The 22994-nt window shown below is 39.2% G+C and overlaps 1 protein-coding gene across 5 annotated transcripts in view; it reads left to right on the top strand.

Moving 5' to 3' along the window:
• ranbp2 (RAN binding protein 2) overlaps nt 1–22994 on the top strand; it is a 70540-nt gene that overhangs the window by 28792 nt on the left and 18754 nt on the right. For 3 of the 5 annotated variants that reach the window (XM_043691777.1, XM_043691781.1, XM_043691780.1), the window contains exons 19-22: nt 840–934; nt 1015–5866; nt 12230–12304; nt 21198–21338. In XM_043691777.1, coding sequence (XP_043547712.1) covers nt 840–934; nt 1015–5866; nt 12230–12304; nt 21198–21338 — 5163 coding nt within the window. The remainder of the gene's footprint in view (nt 1–839; nt 935–1014; nt 5867–12229; nt 12305–21197; nt 21339–22994) is intronic. The other 2 variants (XM_043691778.1, XM_043691779.1) reach the window with 2 other exon arrangements.

A 22994-nucleotide genomic window follows, 5' to 3' on the forward strand; every position in this document is an offset into this window, starting at 1 on the left:
TGTGGTTCTGTTCGCCGAGCTGGAAGTTGATGTAGTACATCAACTAGCCACGAAACGACACGACCAGCTATCCCTAGTAGCCACACACGCAGACGACAAGCAACATAAATTCGACTGGGACAACACTACCATTATAGGGCAAGCCAAACAAAGAACAGCCAGGGAATTCCTAGAAGCATGGCACTCATCCACAAACTCCATCAACAAACACATCGACCTGGACCCAATATACCGGCCACTACAGCGGACAGCTGAAACTGACAACCGGAAGCGGCAGGGACAGGCCACCAGAAATGCCGGAGGAAACAACACCGAAGCGCTTCACAGGAGGCTCCCAAGCACTGAGGATGTCACCTAGACGGGACGAAACGTTTGTAACAAAAATTTCCAGCTCGGCGAACAGAACCACAGTAAAATGATAACTGATCGCATTATATTCTAATTGGTTTACATGTATGCTTTTATTTTGGATATCTTGCAGATTTTTAATCAAAATACGAATTCTAAATAAATTGGTCATATGGCTGCTCTGAGAGTAGATATGAAGACTTAATGCTAATGGAGTAATAGTCATTAAAAATGCTTAGTTACTGAAGTTAAGTTGCCCAATTTTTTTTTTGGGGAACAATAGGTTCCAACTTACTTTGGTTAAAATAATCCCTTCAATATGGTGGTTTTTGGCTCAGGCTAATTTCAAAGACAGCTTATTGGAGTACTTGTATTAAGCTATTTAAAAGTAGTTTTTGTTTTGCTATTCAACTGGATATTTGTGTATTCTGTTAATAGCCATAGAGATATTTATGTTAAAAAAAAAACGAACTAATGTACAAGCTCTTTAGTTTCTACCTCAGGACCTTCTGTGTTCTACAATCAATCCCCAGCATATAACTCCCAATATCTTCTTGGAACAGCAGCCAATGGGACTCCAAACAAGGTACCACATAGCATGATCTCCTGCATTTGGAATGCGTATCTGTTGACTGTCTAATAATTTAGTTATTTTCCTTAAAACAGCCTCCTGCCTATGGAATGGGTCGGGTTCCACCACAACAGTCAATGTATGGTTATCAACAGCAGACTCACACACCACCTGTTCAGACCAAGGCTCCTTGTATGTATTCACAGGATATGTATAGAACACAGTTACGTTTTGAATCTCCTGCAACAGGGTTACTTTCCCCATTTGGTGAAGATTACTACAGTCATAGTGTTCCACAGACGAACACAAACCCACCATTGCCAGAGCCTGGTTACTTCACTAAACCATCAGTGAGAGTGCAAATGACAAAACCTACAGAAATGAAGGGGATAGAATTTGGAAAACTCAACCAACAAATGCAGCATGAAACCACAAAGGGTTCCTTGGGTACTGCCCTAATGCATTCCACTCCAGCAACAGCATTCAAATTTAACTCTAATTTCAAGAATAATGAGGGGGACTTTACATTTTCACCACCCCAGCTGAAGACTCAACCACCACCTTCATCTTCCAGTGATAGTCTTCTGGGCATTTTAACTGCAGGTAGATGTATAAAAAGTGACCAAATCATGGGACGCATGTTTACACAAGAAGCAATACCAAGTCGAGGAAACCTCTTTTCCTTAAAAGGGCAGGGTTCATTTGATGACTCTTCAGTTCAAAAGCAAAATAAGAATTCATTCAATAATATTTTGAGTAACCAGACATTTGGTTTCAAGGATGCTGGTGACATAATTGGAATGAGCGCAGCAGGGGAAAGTGATGGGGATAGTGTTCCTGATGAAGATGGTCCACATTTTGACCCAGTGATACCACTCCCGGATAAAGTAGATGTGAAAACTGGAGAAGAAGATGAGGAAGTGCTATTTTCCAACAGAGCTAAGCTGTTCCGTTTTGATACTGAGACCAAAGAATGGAAGGAACGAGGCATTGGCTATGTCAAGTTACTTCAACACAGGGCATCTGGCAAAATCCGACTCCTAATGAGACGAGATCAGGTTCTTAAAATCTGTGCAAATCATTACATAACAGCAGACATGAAATTGAAGCCAAATGCAGGATCTGATAAATCGTGGGTCTGGTGTGCTTTAGATTATTCTGATGAAAAGCCAAATCATGAGCAGCTTGCTGTTCGATTTAAAACTGCAGATGAGGCTGCATTGTTCAAAACAAAATTTGAAGAAGCTCAAAACTCAGTTAATGGTCAAAAGTTAAAATCGAGTAGCCCACCCAGCCAAGAAAAGAAAACTGGAATCAAAATTAAGACTGAGGACATGCAATTAGGTGCCATTAAATCTACTACTGAACAATCTGGATTTGGTGCTCAGTTTGCTAGGAAAGATGGCGAATGGGACTGTAGCTCATGTCTTATACGAAATTTTGCAGCTGCTTCTGTGTGTGCAGCCTGTCAAAACCCTAAAACCGTTACTGGAAATAACGGTTTTCCCTCCATTTATCGAAACTCTGAGCAAAATGGAAGTGAAGTTGGAACAACTGAGAAGATTGCTACAGCTTTTACTAAAACAATAGGATTTGGTGATAGGTTTCCTAAGGATGCCCAGTGGAATTGCAGTGCATGTTTTCTTCAAAATGAAGCTAACTCATCAAATTGTGTAGCTTGCCAGGCACCAAATTCCAGCAAGAATGACATTAGTTCAACCACCCAGGCATCTGCAAGCTTTCCATTTAGTGCTCAGAAAGACGCTACAAAGCCAAGTACATCTGCTAGTTTTGGTCCACTGTTTGGAAAAATGGATGGTCAATGGGATTGCATTGCATGTAATGTCAGAAATGAAGTGACTGCACAAAAGTGTGCCTCCTGCCAGGCACTATGTCCATCCTGTAAAGATTCTGGTGTGTCATATAACCAACCAGTAACTACCTTTAAGTTTGGTCTTGACTCTGTGTCTGCAAAAACACCAAAAGGATTTGATGCATTTCACAGAAAGGAAGGGCAGTGGGATTGTGAGACTTGTTTGGTAAGAAATGAACCAAATGTGGCAAAATGTGTAGCTTGCCAGATGCCCAAACCTGCTGGCCATGTTATAGTTGCACCCATGAGTCAATCAGCGTCAGCCTTCAAGTATGGTGAGAAAGCATGTGCCCCTGCACAGGCAGGATTTGGAGGATTGTTTGCAAAAAAGGAGGGACAGTGGGATTGCACCACTTGTCTTGTGAGAAATGAACCAAATGTGGCAAAATGTGTAGCTTGCCAGATGCCCAAACCTGCTGGCAATGTTATAGTTGCACCCATGAGTCAATCAGCGTCAGCCTTCAAGTCTGGTGAGAAAGCATGTGCCCCTGCACAGGCAGGATTTGGAGGATTGTTTGCGAAAAAGGAGGGACAGTGGGATTGCACCACTTGTCTTGTGAGAAATGAACCAAATGTGGCAAAATGCATAGCCTGTCAGGCACTTAACCCCAACAGTAAAACTGCTGATATTGCAACTGCTGCTGCCTCATTTGGCCTTGCCAATGCTTATTCTAAATCTGATCCACCTGAATCAGGGTTTAAACTTAATTTTCCAGCATGTGGCTTTAAATTTGGTCACAGTGATAACAACTCAACAGCTGTTGAGGCATCATCATGCCAACCCTCAAGACCATTTTCTAGCACGGCGTTTACATTTTCTTCTAATACAGATGGTGGATTTAAATTTGGACTGTCTGATACGAGCAAAGACTCAATTGATAAAGGTAACCAGCCAATGCAAGAAGGATCAGCTGCACTTTTCTTAAAATCCTTTGCTGAACAGCAAAAAGAGAGGGAGCGAATGAATTCAAAATCTGGTGCAGACACAAATCAAGCAACTGAGACTCCAAATCAAAATGATGATTTTTTTCTGGGCAAGAACTCCAATATTGCTACCTTTGCAGACCTTGCAAAAACTGCAGATAAAGAATTTCAGTTTGGTCACAAAGATCCTAATTTCAAAGGTTTTGAAGGAGTAGGTCAGCAGCTATTTTCATCATGCACTACTTCTGCTTCTGCAGAAAAGGAAGGTGATGAATTGTATAAAACTGAAGAGGGGGATAATATTCATTTTGATCCTGTTGTTCCTCTGCCTGAGAAAGCCGAACTCATTACAGGCGAAGAAGATGAAACAGTACTTTACTCGCAGAGAGTTAAGCTATTTAGGTTTGATACAGAAACCAGCCAGTGGAAGGAACGTGGTGTTGGAAATCTCAAAGTTCTTCAAAATAAAGCTAATGGCCGCCTTCGGATATTAATGCGTCGAGAACAAGTTTTCAAAGTGTGTGCAAATCACTGGATCACGACCACAATGAATCTCAAGCCCTTAATGGGTTCTGATAGAGCATGGATGTGGTTAGCTAGTGACTTTTCAGATGGTGAAGCCAAACCAGAGCAACTGGCAGCAAAGTTTAAAACACCTGAATTGGCTGAAGATTTTAAAGAGAAATTCGAAGAATTTCAAAGGCTGTTGCTAGATATTCCACTGCAGACTCCTCATAAGTTATTAGACAATGGTAGGACGGCTCGGCTAATACAGAAAGCTGAAGAAATGAAAAGTGGTTTAAAAGATTTGAAACATTTTTTGAAAGATGAGTCAGGAAGATTAAATGATGAAGGCAATATAGTAATAAATTCTGCTTCTGAAAGCAACAATGCCTCTGGTTTAGTAATTAAACCACATTCAGAAAGTACTGGCCCCACATTGGAGTGGGATAATTATGATCTCTGTGAAGAGGCATTGGATACAAGTGTATCTAGCACTGCATATGGGACTCCCGATACAAGTAGTCCAGTAAAGAAAAACCTCTTCCGCTTTGGTGATTCAACAACTGGGTTTAACTTTAGTTTCCAGCCAAGCTTGAGTCCATTAAGATCTCCTAAACTAAACCACAGTGGGTTATCAGTGGGTACAGATGAAGATTCTGATTTTGGGCAAGAGGAGGAGAAGGATGTTCAGCATTTTGAGCCAGTTATTCCAATGCCTGATTTAATTGATGTATTGACAGGGGAGGAAAACGAGCAGGTTATCTTTTGTCATAGAGCCAAACTTTATCGATATGACAAAGAATTGAGTCAATGGAAAGAGAGAGGAATAGGAGACCTGAAAATTTTACAAAATTATGATTCTAAAAAAGTTCGAATAGTTATGAGACGGGACCAGGTTTTAAAAATTTGTGCTAATCACTGGTTAACACCAGAGATAAGAATTGAGCCCATGAAAGGAACAGAGAAAGCCTTTATTTGGAGCGTTATGGATTTTGCAGACGATGTGGCAAAGATGGAACAGTTAGCTGTACGGTTCAAGCAGCAAGATATTGCTAACTCTTTCAGGGAGCTCTTTGAAGAAGCTAAGAAGGCTCAAGTGCAGGGAACATTAGTCACACCGTTGTCTTCAAGAGGGAATACACCAAGAGAATCTCCATGTGGTAAAATTGCAATATCATTCCTCGAAGAAACTATTAAGGAATCAACTGAACAAACGAATACATGTGTTGCATCTCCAAACAATGCCCTAAAGTCGCAGAGTACTTTATTGACAGAAACGCCATCATATACCTCAATATCTCCGCCAAAATTTGTATTTGGGTCTGATTCTGTGAAATCCATCTTCAGCAATGAGCAAGAGCGGCCTTTCGCTTTCGGTGGTTCAGCAGCTGGATCATTGTTTGGTTTCAGTTTTAAAAGTACTGATTCTGCATTAAAGGACCCAGTACAAACTGGCTCCTCTGTCGTCAAGAACAAATTGCAAGAGTTAACAAGTGGTGGATTTGATTTTCGTAAAGCAGCTGCATCTCTATCAAAGTCTACAACGACTAGCTTGTTGCCTTCAAGCACAACAGCAGAATCTACCGTAACTACCTTTGCAACCAATGATAAACCCAGGCCCACTGCATTTAAAATGCCACAATCTGGTAAGTTGCTATTATATTTTAAAGCTGTTATGTTAGCACACTTACTTGCTTTAACTCATTATGGCTACAGGAAGGTCATTTTACCTCTTTCAAACTCTTCCCTTGTCAAAGCTATCTGACTTGCTTTTCTTCCAACCCCACCCCACCCCACCCGACCCTCAACTTGTATTAACACACACCCTTGTGCATGCGTAAGCTTTATTTTAAATTTCCACCTTGCCCAGTAGTCGTCTGGGATGTTCTCCATCATTTTGCATCTTGCCTCTTTACTCATCAATGCCATTCACTGCAGTAAATTCTCATGGCAATGACATCTTTATAGTCAACACTATAAAGATTCTTTTAGTTGTGACTACCTTGCATTGATACCTCCTTGTTCTGGACTTAACCACAAGTGAAATGAATGTTTCAGCGTTTATCTAACAAACCCCTTAATAACTTGAAAAATATGTCCTATTTCCACTCAGTCTTTTGAAGTGGTGACTCCTAGTTTTTCCTTCAGCTCAGTGCTAGTAACATTCTTGTAAGTGACTATTGCTTAAAAGAAGATACGTTTGAAGGTTTTGATTTTTAATTCACAAGACATGCCAGTATAAAGGGGAAGCAGCATTTAGACTGATGGTGATGATTGGTTGGCAAGTGGGTTCTAATTGTTAGAGCCTTTACCATGGAGAATGAATCAGTTAAATGATGACTAACTATGGAGCTTTATTTAAATTTTGAACCAGGCAGATTGACTCTGGTTGAAGGATTACCCTGAGAAATGAACCAGTAATGGCTATTGTCTCTTTTTCAGAGTTGAAACAGGTGAAATGTTTGTATGCAAAGAACAGGGCCATGTATATTAATATATATAAAGACTGGCATGCACAAGTGTGACAGAGTCTAGCTATCTTAAATTGGTTATGAACACTTTTTCATGTTGTTTTCTCTAAACTTGATATTTCTTGCAGATTGTCTAGAGTGCAAAATTGAAACCTTCACCGTGTTTGTTTTTGCAGCAATGCTGAAGCTCTGTACTGCCAAACAACTATATTTGTAAATCTCACTATTTCTCGTACACCAGTGTGTTTTTAGATTGTAGACCAGTGTTGCATGTAGTAATAAGAGTACAATTTAATCAAGATTTTAAAATTTAATCTTGCCTTTTTTTGTATTGCTCTTTGTCTTGGGGTAAGCCATAATATCTCGCACCTCTTGGTTCTTATCTCACTTAATTTCTTGCTTTACAAGAAATATGACCACCCCATTCCTTCAATCAAACTATCTCACAGTTTGCCTATACTGAAATAATGTTCCTATACTCCACTCATTTATAATTGTCTCCTGAAAACCTAGGTGTTAATGTTTGCGAGTAATACCACAAAAACCACCTCAGTGTTTCAATTATTTTTACTTTTGAATTAGTTTTAATATGCCAAAATCTGACCTGGAATTAATGAGTGAAAAACTGAATGCGGAAATAAAATTAAGCAGTAAATTGGTTAATGTAGCAAGCCATTGGGACCTGATGCTGAAACATATATAGCTTGGGGATTACCTAAGAGTGAGGGAAGGAAACTGCAGGGGTTGGGCACAATAGAAATGTGGAGCTTATTCAAGGACCAGCTACTGCAGCTCCTTGATAAGTATGTACCAATTAGGCAGGGAAGAAATTGTTGAGCGTGGGAGCCGTGGTTTACTAAGGAAGCTGAATCTTTCTTCAAGAGGAAGAAGGTGGCTTATGTTATGATGATGTGATGTTAGTTAGGGTGCTTGAGAGTTAAAAGTTAGCGAGTAAAGACCTAAACAGAGCTAAGAAGAGCCAGTGTGAAATCATTGGTAGATAGGATCAAGGAAACTCCCTAAGGCTTTCTATAGTTATATCAGGAATAAAAGAATGACTAGTGAGATTAGGGCCAATCAAGCATAGTAGTGGGATGTTATACGTGGAGTCAGAGGAGGAAGGGAAAGTGCTAAATGAATACTTTTTCATCAGTATTCTCACTAGAAAAAGACACTGGTCGAGGAGAATACTGAGAACAGGCTACTAGACTAGACTAGATTGGATTGAGATGCACAAGGAGAAGGTGTTAGAAATTTTGCAAAATTTAAAATAGATAAATCCCCTGGGCTGGATGGAATTTATCCTGGAATTCTCTGGGATGCCAGGGATGAGGTTGCTGAGCCTTTGGCCTTGATCTTTGTTGTCATTGTCGACAGGAATAGTGCCTGAAGACTGGAAGATAGCAAATGTTGTTCCCTTGTTCAAGAAGGGGAGTAGAGACTGCCTTGGGAATTATAGACCTGTGAGCCTTACTTCGGTTGTGGGTGAAATGTTGGAAAGGGTTGTGAGAGATAGGATTTATAATCATCTGCAAAGGAATAAGTTGATAAGGGATAGTCAGCACGGTTTTGTGAAGGGTAGGTCGTGCCTCACAAACCTTATTGTGTTCTCTGAGAAGGTGACCAAACAGGTGGATGAGAGAAAAGTTGTTGATGTGGTGTATGTGGATTTCAAAAGGCATTTGATAAGGTTTCCCATGTTAGGCTATTGCACAAAATAAGGAGGCAAGGGATTGAGGGTGATTTAGTGGTTTGGATCAGAAATTGGCGAGCTGAAAGAAGATGGTGGTGGTTGATGGGAAATATTCATCCTGGAGTTCATTTACTAGTGGAGTCCTGCAAGGATCTGTTTTGAGTCCACTTTTGTTTGTCATTTAAATGTCCTGGATTAGGACATAGAAGGATGGGTTAGTAAATTTGTGGATGACGCTAGGGTCTGTAGAGGTGTGGATAGTGACAAAGGATGTTGTAGGTTCTGGAGAGAATAGATAAGCTGCAGAACTGGGCTGAGCATTGGCAAATGGAGTCTAATGCAGAAAAATGCGAGGTGATTCATTTTGGAAGGAGTAACAAGAATGCACATTACTGGGCTAATTGTAAGACTCTGTGGATGAGCAGAGAGATCTTGGTGTCCATGTGCATATATCCTTGAAAGTTGCCACCCAGGTTATTAAGAAGGCATATATGGTGTGTTAGCTTTTGTTGGTAGAGGGATTGAGTTTCAGAACCATGACCATGCTGCAGCTGCACAAAACTCTACGGCCACATTCGGAGTATTGCGTACATTTCTGGTCACTGCATTATAAGAAGGGTGTGGAAGCTTTGGGAAGGGTTCAGAGGAGATTTACTAGGATGTTGCCTGGTATGGAGGGAAGGTCTTATGAGGAAGGGCTAAGGGACTTGAGGCTGTCTTTGTTGGAAGAAGGTTGAAAGATTACTTAATTGAGACACAAGATAATTGGAGGGTTAGATAGGGTGGGCACTGAGAGCCTTTTTCCTTCGATAGCGATAGCTAGCACAAGGGGATATAGCTTTAAATTGAGGGGTGATCGGTATAGGACAGATGTCAGATGTAGTTTCTTTATTCAGAGTAGATTAGATTAGATTAGATTACTTACAGTGTGGAAACAGGCCCTTCGGCCCAACAAGTCCACACCGACCCGCCGAAGCGTAACCCACCCATACCCCTACATTTACCCCTTTACCTAACACTACGGGCAATTTAGCATGGCCAATTCACCTGACTTGCACATCTTTGGAGTGTGGGAGGAAACCGGAGCACCCGGAGGAAACCCACGCAGACACGGGGAGAACGTGCAAACTCCACACAGTCAGTCGCCTGAGGCGGGATATGAACCCGGGTCTGTATGGGCATGGAACGCACTGCCTGTAACAGTAGTAGACTTGCCAACTTTAAGGGCATTTGAATGGTCATTGGATAGGCATATGGAAGAGAATGGAATAGTGTAGGATAGATGAGCTTCAGATTGGATCTCAGGTCGGCGCAACATCAAGGGCCGAAGGGCGCTGTTATGTTCTATGTAACACAGGTAGAATCCTTTTACACTCACTTGGTAGAGAACTGACCAGAGCAGATTGTTTGCTCCTGCCTGCTTTTTCCCCTTTATATGAATGTTGGAATGTCAAGTCAACAGATGTGATCCCCTCATTTGTTTTACAAGTGCATTAGGTCAACTTCATCATAGATTTTCATATCCTTCACTTCTTCCTTCTCTTATATCTCCTATTTTACTTGACAGTGTTGATTGGAGATGTGTTCAGTTTTAGTTGTGCACCCCCAAAATGTGAACAGTAATCTGTATAAATGCATGATCCTGGCAAATAGGTGGACTGTTTAATAAAAGTTGAGATAATTTAGTCTGTTTAATATATAAATACTTAAATTGTTGTTGATTTACACTTCAAATGTTTGTTTCAAAATTTGAATTTGTAAAAATAAGTCTTAGAACAATAAGTTGTGTGGGAAACCACAACTGTGGCTGCATTGTGAGACTTGGCTCACTTAAAAGAGAAAGGTCAGTGGTACTATTCACAATGTTATATTTACGTTGATTCCAATAAATTGAATATTACCGAAGAGAAAGTAAAGTTCAAAGTTTGTGAGAAGGTTTGTAGCTCGGGTGCTCGTTGTTGTGGTTCTATTCGCCGAGCTGGGAATTTGTGTTGCAGATGTTTCGTCCCCTGTCTAGGTGACATCCTCAGTGCTTGGGTGCCTGCTGTGAAGTTTCCTCCGGCATTTATAGTGGTTTGTCTCTGCTGCTTCCAGTTGTCAGTTCCAGCTGTCCGCTGCGGTGGCCAGTATATTGGGTCCAGGTCGATGTGTTTGTTGATGGAATCTGTGGATGAGGGCCATGCCTCTAGGAATTCCCTGGCTGTTCTCTGTTTGACTTGTCCCATAAAAGTAGTGTTGACCCAGTTGAACTCATGTTGCTTGCCATCTGCGTGCGTGGCTACTAAGGATAGCTGGTCGTGTCGTTTCATGGCTAGTTGGTGTTCATGGATACAGATCGTTAGCTGTCTTCCTGTTTGTCCTATATAGTGTTTTGTGCAGTCCTTGCATGGGATTTTGTACACTACATTGGTTTTGCTCATGCTGGGTATCGGGTCTTTCGTCGTGGTGAGTTGTTGTCTGAGAGTGGCTGTTGCTTTGTGTGCTGTTATGAGTCCTAGTGGTCGTAGTAGTCTGGCTGTCAGTTCAGAAATGTTATTGATGTATGGTAATGTGGCTAGTCCTTTGGGTTGTGGCATGTCCTCATTCCGTTGTCTTTCCCTTAGACATCTGTTGATGAAATTGCGGGGGTATCCGTTTTTGGCGAATACATTGTAGAGGTGTTGTTCTTCCTCTTTTTGCAGTTCTGGTGTGCTGCAGTGTGTTGTGGCCCTTTTGAACAGTGTCTTGATGCAACTTCGTTTGTGTGTGTTGAGGTGGTTTCTTTCATAGAACAGGACTTGGTCTGTGTTTGTGGCTTTCCTGTATCTCCGTTCGGTGTTCTCTGTACCATCACATCTAGAATTGGGAGTTGGTTGTCCTTTTCTTCCTCTCTAGTGAATCTGATTCCTATGAGTGTGGCGTTGATGATCCGGTGTGTGTTTTTCTATTTCTGTGTTTTTAATGATTACAAAGGTGTCATCCACATATCTGACCCAGAGTTTGGGTTGAATTTGAATATATGAACAAATCAACGGCTCACCCATTTCTGGACTCATAGCAGAAGCTGTAATGCAAAGATTAGAACAAACAGTTTTCCCGCAAATTCAGTCATTTACCCAGCATGAGCAAAACCAATGTAGTGTACAAAATCCCATGCAAGGACTGCACAAAATACTACATAGGACAAACAGGAAGACAGCTAACAATCCGTATCCATGAACACCAACTAGCCACGAAACGACACGACCAGCTATCCTTAGTAGCCACGCACGCAGATGACAGGCAACATGAGTTTGACTGGGTCAACACTACTATTATAGGACAAGTCAAACAGAGAACAGCCAGGGAATTCCTAGAGCCATGGCACTCATCCACCGATTCTATCAACAAACACATCGACCTGGACCCAATATACCAGCCACTGCAGCAGACAGCTGGAACTGACAACCAGAAGCGGCAGAGACAAACCACTATAAATGCCGGAGGAAATAACACCGAAGCGCTTCACAGGAGGCTCCCAAGCACTGAGGATGTCACCCAGACAGGGGACGAAACGTCTGCAACAGAAATTCCCAGCTCGGCGAACAGAACCACAACAGAAAGTAAAGTTGCTAAGCAAATAATGGGATTATATTGGAAATTATCTTAAATCTAAGGAAATGTAGTACTTCTTCTATCAATTGCTTTGTATCCTATTTCTTGATCGCCTAATATTTATTTAAAATTAGCTTGTATGAATTATTAGATTGTAGGAAATTGCAGTCTGCCAGTACTGTTTTAGATTGGTATCTTACATTTGAAAAGGGTCCATTTCTTTGGGCTAACATTTTGCAACTAATTATTGACACCAGAATTCTTATTTTTAGGATTTAATTTTAGCCTTTTCAAATCTAATCCATCGGCTTTTTGGACCAGCACATCTGTCCCACAATCTGATAAAGGTATTTCTGGTATCTTGAGCAGCAACTTTGCATCACAATTGCAAAATGGTACTGCAACAGTGTGCTTTATTTTTTTAAAGTACTGCTACGGCATTGTCATAACTTCTGCATGCGATACTTTTTTGACCTTTCTTTGCAAAATACCTCAGTGCGCATGTCTTTGAGAAAATGTAGTTCTGTGCTTAAGATGGCCACGGCAGGACAACTTTGCACTTTAGAACCTGTTATCCTTATTTGAATATGCTCAAATCAAATATTTTCTTTCAAATGTGATTCCTCTTTTCTCAAATGTGTCTTAACTTGCAATTTTGGATCAACCCTTTTCTACATTACTAAGATTTACAGGTTTCCCATCTAATATTCTCTGCCTAGTGTTGAATTATTATACATTTACTATGGAGTAACACCTGGCCAGCTAAGGTAACGTTGCCAAAACTAGTTTAATATAAATACTTAGAACTGCTAACAATTATGTGCTTAACTCCCCTTTTTCCTGTCTTGTCCATTTGCCTCTTCAATGCTATATTACCTCTGCTCTTCCACCCCTCACTATTCAGTGGTCTGTGTCAGCCACAATTTCCCCCTCAATCTGTTAATAATCAATTGTTGTGCCATGCTTTTAGATCTCTAGATTCTTCATTACTTGATCTCCTTTTGTGAGATTTAATAATTTCCACCATGTTGAGTGTGCAATTTCTGTGTTGCATCCAAGGAATTTTTTTTTTTTTTTGCCTTACTCATTGTTGCTGGTCCCAGCTCCATGGTACCCCAAACAGTAAACTTGTATTTCCTCACTTGGCACAATTTTTCATTTCTTTATTCAGCAACAAATGTCTGACCCTTTGTCCAATCTGTTCCCTTTTTCTGCCAGTAAACTCCCCATCAGTGGTATCAGCTACCAGTATGGCTTTCACCCCTCAAACACATTTTGGTTGTGCTCCCAAATTCTCCAATCTGTGGTGTTTGTGCATGTAGTACCTTATCAAATGTACTGGCCACTTGTTCATCAAATTACTTCTCCGCTTGTTCTAAACTGTGTAATATAACTTCTCCCGTTTGGTTGTTCCAGTCTTAATCTAAATTGCATTTGGACAAAAATCCCCGACACTCCCTCAGTCATCAGTCTCGTTCATGTTCTCACTCAGAATTGGGCACTTTTTTTGCACACCACAACACAGAACTGCAATAGATTTGTTGGTGAAAAAGCCTGTCGTCCCTTACTCTATCACCATCATTCAGTAAGATCTTGTAAATCAGTTCAACAGATCCAGTCTATTCCTATTTCTTAGTTTTCCTTAACTTTCAAAAGTCTTAACTAAACTCTTTAATATTCTAATTGACTGTATTTCCACAATCCTCTGAAGAAATTTGTCATCTAGGTTCTAAATGACAGACCATCGTATCCTGCATGAACACCTCATTCTGGACTTTTTGCCCAGGGCGATGAGTCTTTCTGAATCTACCCTGTAAACCCTTTTAGAATCTTGTATTGAATCAGTTCACCTCATTCCTATAAATGTCAGTGAATATAAATCATTTTATTTGGTCTCTCTGCACCCACTCCAAGATGATAGATATTTTGTCATCACCCTGTTCAGAGATGGCATTATTAATTGCAGCAAGTACTCCTTGCTGTTTTATCCAACCTTTTTCAATAAAGGTTTAAGTACCATTTGCTTTCTTAGTTGCTTGCAGACTTTGATTCACGTGCAAGCATCACCCTCCCAAAAAGGATCACTTTCTGTAATGTCATTAACTACTGAGATTCTCCTTTTCAAACTAAATATTTTGTCCATCTTTCTATCACAGTTGGTCATTTGCCATTTTCTTGCCTATTATAAAATTTGATTTTTTGATTCAATTTTATCAGGCTATTTCCCATTGCAGCCTCTTTATGAACTTTATTTTCTTTGTAGTTTTGTGCCAGCAAACATGGATATATCCCATTCAGTTTCCTTCTCATGTATAAAAGAAATGTTTGAGTAGTTGTTTCAGTGAAAAAAGACAAAGCACCAGAACCTGAGGAAGATGAAGGAAGCTGCCCATGTCCAGAAATATTTCAGTTTTAATTGAGTCTTTAACAATGTGTAAAAATAATAAATAAAAGAAAATTCTTAAATGTGACCAGCCCGAGATTAAAAGGGAATAACGTTTAGTCAACTTCAGAACCTTTTTGAGGTGGTAACATATCTAGATGGGGAAAATACCTTGACTTTAGAAAGTGCTTTCTCAAAATAACATTGAATTGGCAGAGGATGAAGGAATAGGAGCTTGACATTTAACCCTGTGGACGTACTCGATCTTTCAGTTAGGTCATTGATTCACAAACACTCGAAGTGCCCTTGCTCCATATCCTTAACAAGACTTGTTAATTTCAGCCTGTAAATCTCCAGTTATATTGGAAATCGCATCCTTGTCAAGTGCTTACAGTTTCTGTACAAAAGTACACGCTGAATTTTCTCCTAAATTACCTCGTTTAATTTTAAGAAGACATGCCCATGTACTTGTTTTTGTTCCCTCCAACTGAGGAAATAATTGTCTGTATTTATTGTGTTGAATTCAACATTTTAATTTTCTCAATCAGCTCATCATTAAATTGCTATACTTGAGGGAGCACAGCAGGGTGAAATAAACTGGACAGTGTTTTATTGTGTTTTGAATAGCAGGTAGTGATATTCTGTGGGGTTTTGGAGGGCTGAAGTTGGAGCTGATTGCTGAACAATGAATTTCTCAAACTTACCAATGAGATCAGGGTTCAGAGGGAGATGATGGTGTAAGTAACGTAGTCTGTGTTACAGAATCATACAGTGCTGAAGAGGTCTTTCAGCCCATCAACTCTGTACCACCAAAAATATACTGCTCCCTGCTGTAGTCTCACTTTTCCTTGATCTCCTCAATGTTTCCAACCTTATGAGAGATTCTGGTTTACTATTCTGTATCTAAATGTATTCTACCAGAACCAAGAATTTTTAATATGGACATTCTCTTCTTCACCCGCTCCATTTGCCTATCTTTCCCTCTTGCTTCAATGTACTTCTTAAAGTAGACCTCTGTGACCACACTTCTGGTCTCCTATCCCAATATGTACTTGTATGTTGTTTCTTTCATAGAATGTGGGCAACCCTGCCAAGGTCATCATTTGTTGCCTATCCTTGATTGGTTCTTTAGACCATTTCAGAGGGTAGTTATGGGTCAATTGAACCACAGGATCTGGGGTCACTTATCGACCAGGCAAGTGAAGGATTCTGGGTTTTCTTCCCTGAAGGGCAGAAGTAAGCAATTAACTTGATATTAGTTAAATGTTGACCCTCTTCTCGATAGAAGCACTTCAGTGATCTGGTTTTATGATTAAAATAGCAAACCGTAAATTTGGATTTTAATTTGCAAAATTAACTACATACAAATTATTATAATTGTATTGACTGTTCAGATACAAGGCTGCCATGATGAAAGGGCAAGATTGCTGTAGCATTAATTATTTCATTCTCCCTTTCTACGTCATGTTCCACACTCTAACAATGTAAACGTTTTTCACTTTTCATACTCTGTATCCAGCATGGCCAAATTTGAAGTAAACCTTACTTTATTCTAATGCAACCTCTGTAATCAATCCCTTGAATGCCAACATGAAGTTCAAATATGTCATTTTTAAATTCCACAGTGAGAATTTGTGCTAAAACAGTTTGAGATGTAGACATGTCCAATAGGATATTTTAGAAATGGCCCATCCTAACTGAATATAGTTGCCCTTCATTTCTGTAGTAGGCATAGATTTATGTTGCACCTTGAATATTTTGAAACTTATAATGCCTGACTAAATAGTTTACAATGCTAAAATTCCATTTCTTGGATAATACGCATCCCATGGCTTAAAAGCTTTTTTATGTGACTGTTCATTTTTGTCCGAAAGACCAGAAGTTTCAAGTATATTGACTGAAATTTTTAAAACCACACTGAGTTAACAGTTGCAAAGATTGTCATGTTTTCAAACTGCTTGTGTGTGGAATGCTTTTGAGTTGGTTGGCTTCAGCTAACTGACTTTTTCTTCCAATTGAAGAATTGCTTCTGAGCTACTAACTAAATTAGATTAGCTCTGGAATTAAATGCACCAAGAATGTATCTTTTAAGTATGGGAAAGGAGTCTCTCAGTCATCCCACATTCCCACGTGGAATCATAGAGCTTGAAAGCTACCCATTGTTCTGTTATGGCTACTTCAATGTCTTAAAATAGTCTTGCCCTTGCGATTCCTTACTAGCTGTGCAAATTTTATTTTCTAATTACCTCTCCTTGAAAGTTACTGTTAAACGTGTTGCAAACACCCTGTCATGCGATACAATACAGAGCATTGAAAATGTGTACACCTCATCATTTTGAGCACCTGTTAAATCTTCCTTTGACCTTCTGAGTCAACAATCCCAGATTCTGTAGACTTGGCATATAGCCAAAATTTGTAATTGGTGAAATTTTGTTCGATCTGTATTCTACGCTTTTAAGAAAACTGCAATTCATTTCCTTTAAGTATGCTGTGCAGAATTGGACACAATTATTGTGGATGAAGTATCATCAGTGGTTTATTAAAGATTGCACACACATACCATTTATAAAATAGTGTTCCACAAGCTCTTTTAACCATTTATTAACTCTTTTCTACCACTTAAAGATTTACATATAAGAGCCCCATGGCCTCTTCCTCCAATCTGTTTTAAATTGTGTAATTTAGTTTATGTTGTCATTTACTGTCATTATTCTTCCTCCAAAAATACATTGACAACATTTGGCTTTACCAGTCTCTGTGACCACAACCTTGCTCTTCCAAGCTTTGTCATTTGCAAACTAATTTTTCTCCATTTCCAAGTCCATCTCAGTATATATCCAAAGAAATGATGATTTTTGTACACTTCATTGTTTTTCCAAATTGCCCATGAGCAAAGCGTAGCACATACTGTCTTGAACTGCTGCAGTCTGGAGTCTATTCAGAATGATTGCAGCTCTGGAACAGTGATGGAGCAAAAGTATATTAGGTGTAGCTTTCTACTTTGTCTCCCTTTTGAAAAAGGAGTTACATTCGCTATTTCTCATGGCCCACCCCAACCCTTTATTGCCTCGTATTCTCTGAGATTCTATCCCAGAAATGGAAACAATTAATATTCCCTATGACCCAACTAACATTCTCAGCTACCACTGTGTGAAACCTGGCCCTCAAAATTCGTTTATTTAAAATCTGGTACATTCCTGGTTTCCTTGTCTAGGTGAACGGTCATTGACCTGAAATGTAACTCCAATTCTGTCTCTTGCTTCTTAGTTCTTCTAGCATTATCTTTTTTACTGTCGATAATTTTGTCTTTTTGTTTCCCACACCTTTCTTAAAACTTGTGTCAAATTTACAATCTCCGGTGTAAGTCTAAGAAATACTTTGGAATGTATGACTTTGTGTGTTCATATGATTTGAGCAACACTAACAAGCCAGCTTATCTCTAATAGCCCTTGAGGGTATTGGTGAACTACCTTTCTTGAATTGCTGTAGTCTTTCTAGGTCATATGCAATGTTGCTTTAGGGAGAAAGTTCCTAAAGTATCCAGCCACCTAATCAATTTCCTTTTAAAGCCCCGGGAAGGAAGCATCAATTCTCAGGATTTGTTGGTCTTGGTGCAATTACCTATGCTATATTGTTTTTTGTTTCTGTTGGTTGTACTGAGCACAATGTTACTTCAGTTCTGCACGCTTTGCAGTGACACTTAAATCCTAGAACCTTCTAATTTTGAACTGCGATCACAAGTCACAATTAATATATTGCTATTGTGGTCACTGTTTCCCAAATGTTGCATCCCTGACACATTTCTCTTGTTACACTGGAAATATGGTAACCGAGAAAGTTTCTTTGTGTGCATTGCAGCAATTTCTTACCTGTTCCAAATTGTTTTTGCTAGTTTGTAGTAGCCTTCCATTATCATCATTTACTTATCCTTTTTCAAACTTTGTTCCATTTTCTTCCCCTATTTGGTCTATAACATACAGCCTGTAGAATAAAGTTTTGAGATGTTTAACCTGAATAATCTGTTTTAAATCAATAGATTAAGTTATTGAGTATTGCTGGGGAAAAAACCCTATTCGTCAAAGGTTTTCATCTCTTCCTCGGGTCATTTCATAAGAATATAAATTTAAGTGAAAAATCAACATTTATATGACATGAGAGCAGAGATGCTAATTACTTGTCAAATGAACTCTGCTTGTGTTGCCATGGATTTGCAGTCAAGAGCCAGACTTTGTTAAAATTTAAAACAAGCTAGTTGACCAGAGTAATGCCCTCAGTTGGTGAATGGCTGTCACCTATTTTGAGTTGAAACAGGCACAGTGTATGTTCTTCCTCTCCACGAAGCAAAGAGCCATGTGTATTAATATGTAAGTGGTTGTCAGTGTACTACTTCATACACGTGATTATCCAGGAAATATCGTCCAGTTGCAGAATCAAATTTGAACACTGGTGTGTGTTCTGCAAGTATGGTTTTGTTGGGTAGTCGTACTTTGTGGCAAATAGCTGAAGCGATCTGTACATGATCCACCAGTCTTTGGAATGTATAGTCTAAGTACATGGCATTAGACCAGCGTGCACATTCATTCGTCACGTTACTAATTTGTGTAATAGGCTTAAATATCTTTTTGACTTGATTATTGTTATTGACAAACACCATTTGTGTTGTTACTGCATAGTAGCTCAAACTTTTGAGAAACCTTCCCCTTCTGAGACTCCTATAGTAATGATGAACTCTGAAATAATAATCATAACATAATTAAACCATTTTAATCTTTAATCTGTTTATAAATAATCAGCTCAATTTTAACTTAATCACTAAAATAGCTCCAGTATTGGAAAACATATTCTGCTTGTTTTAGCTTTTTATTGTTGACACAAATAAACTAAAATTGAAACAAAAGTGGAGATTGCTGGGAAAAACTCAACAGTTCTGAAATATTAATTTTAATTCTGCTTTCTCTCCACAGATACTGCTAGACCTGAATTTCTTCAGCAATTTCTGTTTTTGTTTGATTTACAGCATCCACAATTCTTTTCTTTTTTTTTTGGATTGGATTAAATTCAGCCAGTATTAAGGATCAAAACTGGGCCTTGATTTTTGACTTTGTTATTACTAACTGCTGTGACTAATTGCAAAATCCACAGCCAGTTTTAACCACGTGAAGTGGGAAGTTATTAGTTTGCCGATATTCTATACAACATAATGTTCATGGGGTCTTTTGGGAGTAAATAACTAGCATCTGGTATGAGTAACCTTTAGTTGTTTGAAAACTATGCTCGAAAACTATAGCTGATATGTTCCTTAAATTACATTTTTAGTCTTACTGGAATTACCTAGATTGTTTTTGAGTTGATGGTCACTTTGGAAAAACCTGCAGAAGCAAAACGATACTACTCTCCCTTCTACGAACCATAGCTGACATGTGACCAAGCAAAATGACATTTTGTTTCAAAGCTTTTTAAATATTGAACTGATGTTTAAGTAAACCATTATCTTGCAGCACTTTGAAGTGAGACTGGAGAAGTATCTGAGCAGCACATTGCAACTGAGGGAAATTGTAAACAGCGTTCAATTTTCATTCCAGTTTTGAAACATTAAAAAGTGGTGATTTGATTATGAAAATATGCTGTGGATTGGGTCAGCTTTTTGTTTGTAAATCAAACTGGCAGAAAATTTATTCAGGTGTATATGTTGCTTTCCTAGAATATCTTGTACGTTTGCGCTGAAGCCTGAGGGCGAGAAACTCTAGCATACCTAATACCTGACCTCTTGTGGTTTTAACCTCCACCTCCCCTCTCCCATATTTTATCTGTCAAAATAACAGCCAGAATCATCATCTGGATTATCTTGGAGGGTAACCCCCCCCCCAAAAAAAAAGCTCTTCTGAAAACTCATACAAGAAACCTATTGGACTTAGTCTCCAATATTAATGTTTTCTATGAAGCTGTTTCAAAGACCACTGTACTTTCCTCATGTTCTATCACTCTAGTTTCTCCCCTTCCTCTTATCAGCTCATTTTCTTCAATCTTAGGAATGTTACCAAGCACTTGCTTCATTTTCACCCAAGCCAAAGTTGTAATTTATTGTACTAATGACTCTAGATTTCACTTATTAGTGTCTCCCTTGATTTCCCATGTTGTTTTCCATCAAGTTCAGTGTCTGAATTTGTACCCTCTGCACCATCCCCAACATATCACATACCTGCAATGAACTAATTTTCAATATATGTATCTTAATCTGCTCATGTCTTATCCTGTCACTTCAGGCCACCTTTTAGCCTGCTGACTTCCTTTTATTTGTTTATTCTGCCTTTACTTCTGCCCATTTCTCTCCTCCCTACACATTGCTATTGTTTTCAAAATGGCTTTTATGCCAATCTTTGTTTACCTGTCCTAACTTGTATGCAATTCATTTTAGCTCTAAACTGCTTGGAATGATTTTTGATTTTAAAAGTACTATATAAATTCAAAACTTTGTTGTCTAGTAGTTGGTTATAACCTCATTCTAATTTATGTTTAAGTTAACATCTGAATCATATTAGATTTTAATTTGTTTTGCATTTGCAATTCAATGCTCTCATGCTTTGCTCCTGGATAAAATCATCCTAATTGTAGATGATATGCACAGTCTTTTATTAATAAATGCAAGATTAAATTTGTTTTTGTAGAATTAAAAAGTCAGTGTACATTAATTGTTGTTAAGACGATCTGAGATGAGTAAATATGGGTGAAAATATTGGAGTAAGTAGAAGGATGAGGCTTTTTTAATATAAATCCAAGCTCCTGCTTGTTGATTCAGCTCATTGTCATAAAGATCTTGCACTTGCAAAAACCCATTGACTCAACTGATTATTTTATAGTTGGCGATGAAGATGTGCAGATTGTTTTTGTATTGACACCCACACCTGAACAAGCAGCTCTTGCTAAGCAGCTGCAACTTCCTCAAACATTCTTCTGCTACAAGAACAAGCCTGATTATTTTAGTGATGACGATGAGGATGGTAAGTAATGCTTGGTGATTAAGTCTGTACTGATTGCTGTTTGTTCAGTTTATTTGTGTATCTATAATTTAAGGAAGATTAGCATATGAATTGAAAGATGTAGAATGAAGCAATTCGTTTTGTTTCCTCAAAACTGTCAATCTGGGGACCCCCAACTAGCACAAACTAATAAATTATCAGTTCTTTCAGTCTCTTTTTTTTAGGTTAAGATATGACAGGACAACTTTGTGATATGGTCACTGCTAGGATCCACAATTTCCTACATAAGACCATAAGAATAGGAGTGGAAGTAAGGCCATTCGGCCCATCGAGTCCACTCCGCCATTTAATCATGGCTGATGGGCATTTCAACTCCACTTACCCGCATACTCCCCGTAGCCCTTAATTCCTTGTGACATCAAGAATTTATCAATCTCTGCCTTGAAGACATTTAGCGTTGCAGCCTCCACTGCACTCTGTGGCAATGAATTCCACAGGCCCACCACTCTGGCTGAAGAAATGTCTCCGCATTTCTGTTCTGAATTTACCCCCTCTAATTCTAAGGCTGTGCCCACGGGTCCTAGTCTCCTCACCTAACGGAAAGAATTTCTTAGCATCCACCCTTTCCAAGCCATGTATTATCTTGTACGTTTCTATTAGATCTCCCCTTAACCTTCTGAACTCCAATGAGTACAATCCCAGGATCCTCAGCAGTTCCTCGTATGTTAGACCTACCATTCCAGGGATTATCCGTGTGAATCTCTGCTGGACACGCTCCAGTGCCAGTATGTCCCTCCTGTGGTGTGGGGCCCAAAGCTGGACACAGTACTCCAAATGGGGCATAACCAGAGCTTTATAAAGTCTCAGTAGCACAATGGTGCTTTTATATTCCAACCCTCTTGAGATAAATAGAAATTGAGATAGAAACGCTGTGTGTAGGAATTGACAACAACTTAAGAAACTTGAGTTCATGTGGTAGCTGGAGAGGGAAGATCCCTTCTTTCGTTTTGAAACAAAAGGGCTGGAGTGCCACACCTTAGAATATCTGGCCTGTTAAAACGGTGATGATCTTGGTCAAAGTAGATCGGATACTATTACTTGAAGAAAAGTCAGAAACAACTGTGAAAGTCATTTGAAAACAATAATCTACAGAGTAGGCATGTCAACACGGAAAGAGAGAGACTCTGGAGTAGGCTGATTATCCAAAGCATACACAGATGAAGCAGAACAAGCATGCTTCTGACAGCCACTCTGTGCTATTACAAGTCTGGAGGAGTACAGGAAGTGCAGGAGTGAAATAAAAAAAGGAAACTGAGAATGTAAAGTGAGGGAGGATGTGAAGAAAATATTGGCAGGTACAATCTGAAAAATCCCAAAGATGAAAGGTGGCTAACTAAGGAAAGGATAGAACCCAAAAGAGTTGTACAGGGTTATTTGTGTGTAGAAGTGGAAGATATGGACAAGGTTCTTAATGTGTACTTTTCACCTGTCTTCTCAAAGGAGTGGAAGTTGGAGTTATTCTAGTTAAAGAGGTGTGAAATATTAGATGTAAGGTGAGAGGAAGTACTGGAGGGCTGACCTTTTTAAAGCTGGATAAATCCTGAGGCTGGATAGTTTGAATCTGAGGCTGTTCAGGAAAGCCCGGGAGGGAAGAACAGTCCGAGTTCACTTTCTAAT

Source organism: Chiloscyllium plagiosum, chromosome 6 (genome assembly GCF_004010195.1).
Source record: "Chiloscyllium plagiosum isolate BGI_BamShark_2017 chromosome 6, ASM401019v2, whole genome shotgun sequence".
NCBI lineage: Eukaryota > Metazoa > Chordata > Chondrichthyes > Orectolobiformes > Hemiscylliidae > Chiloscyllium > Chiloscyllium plagiosum.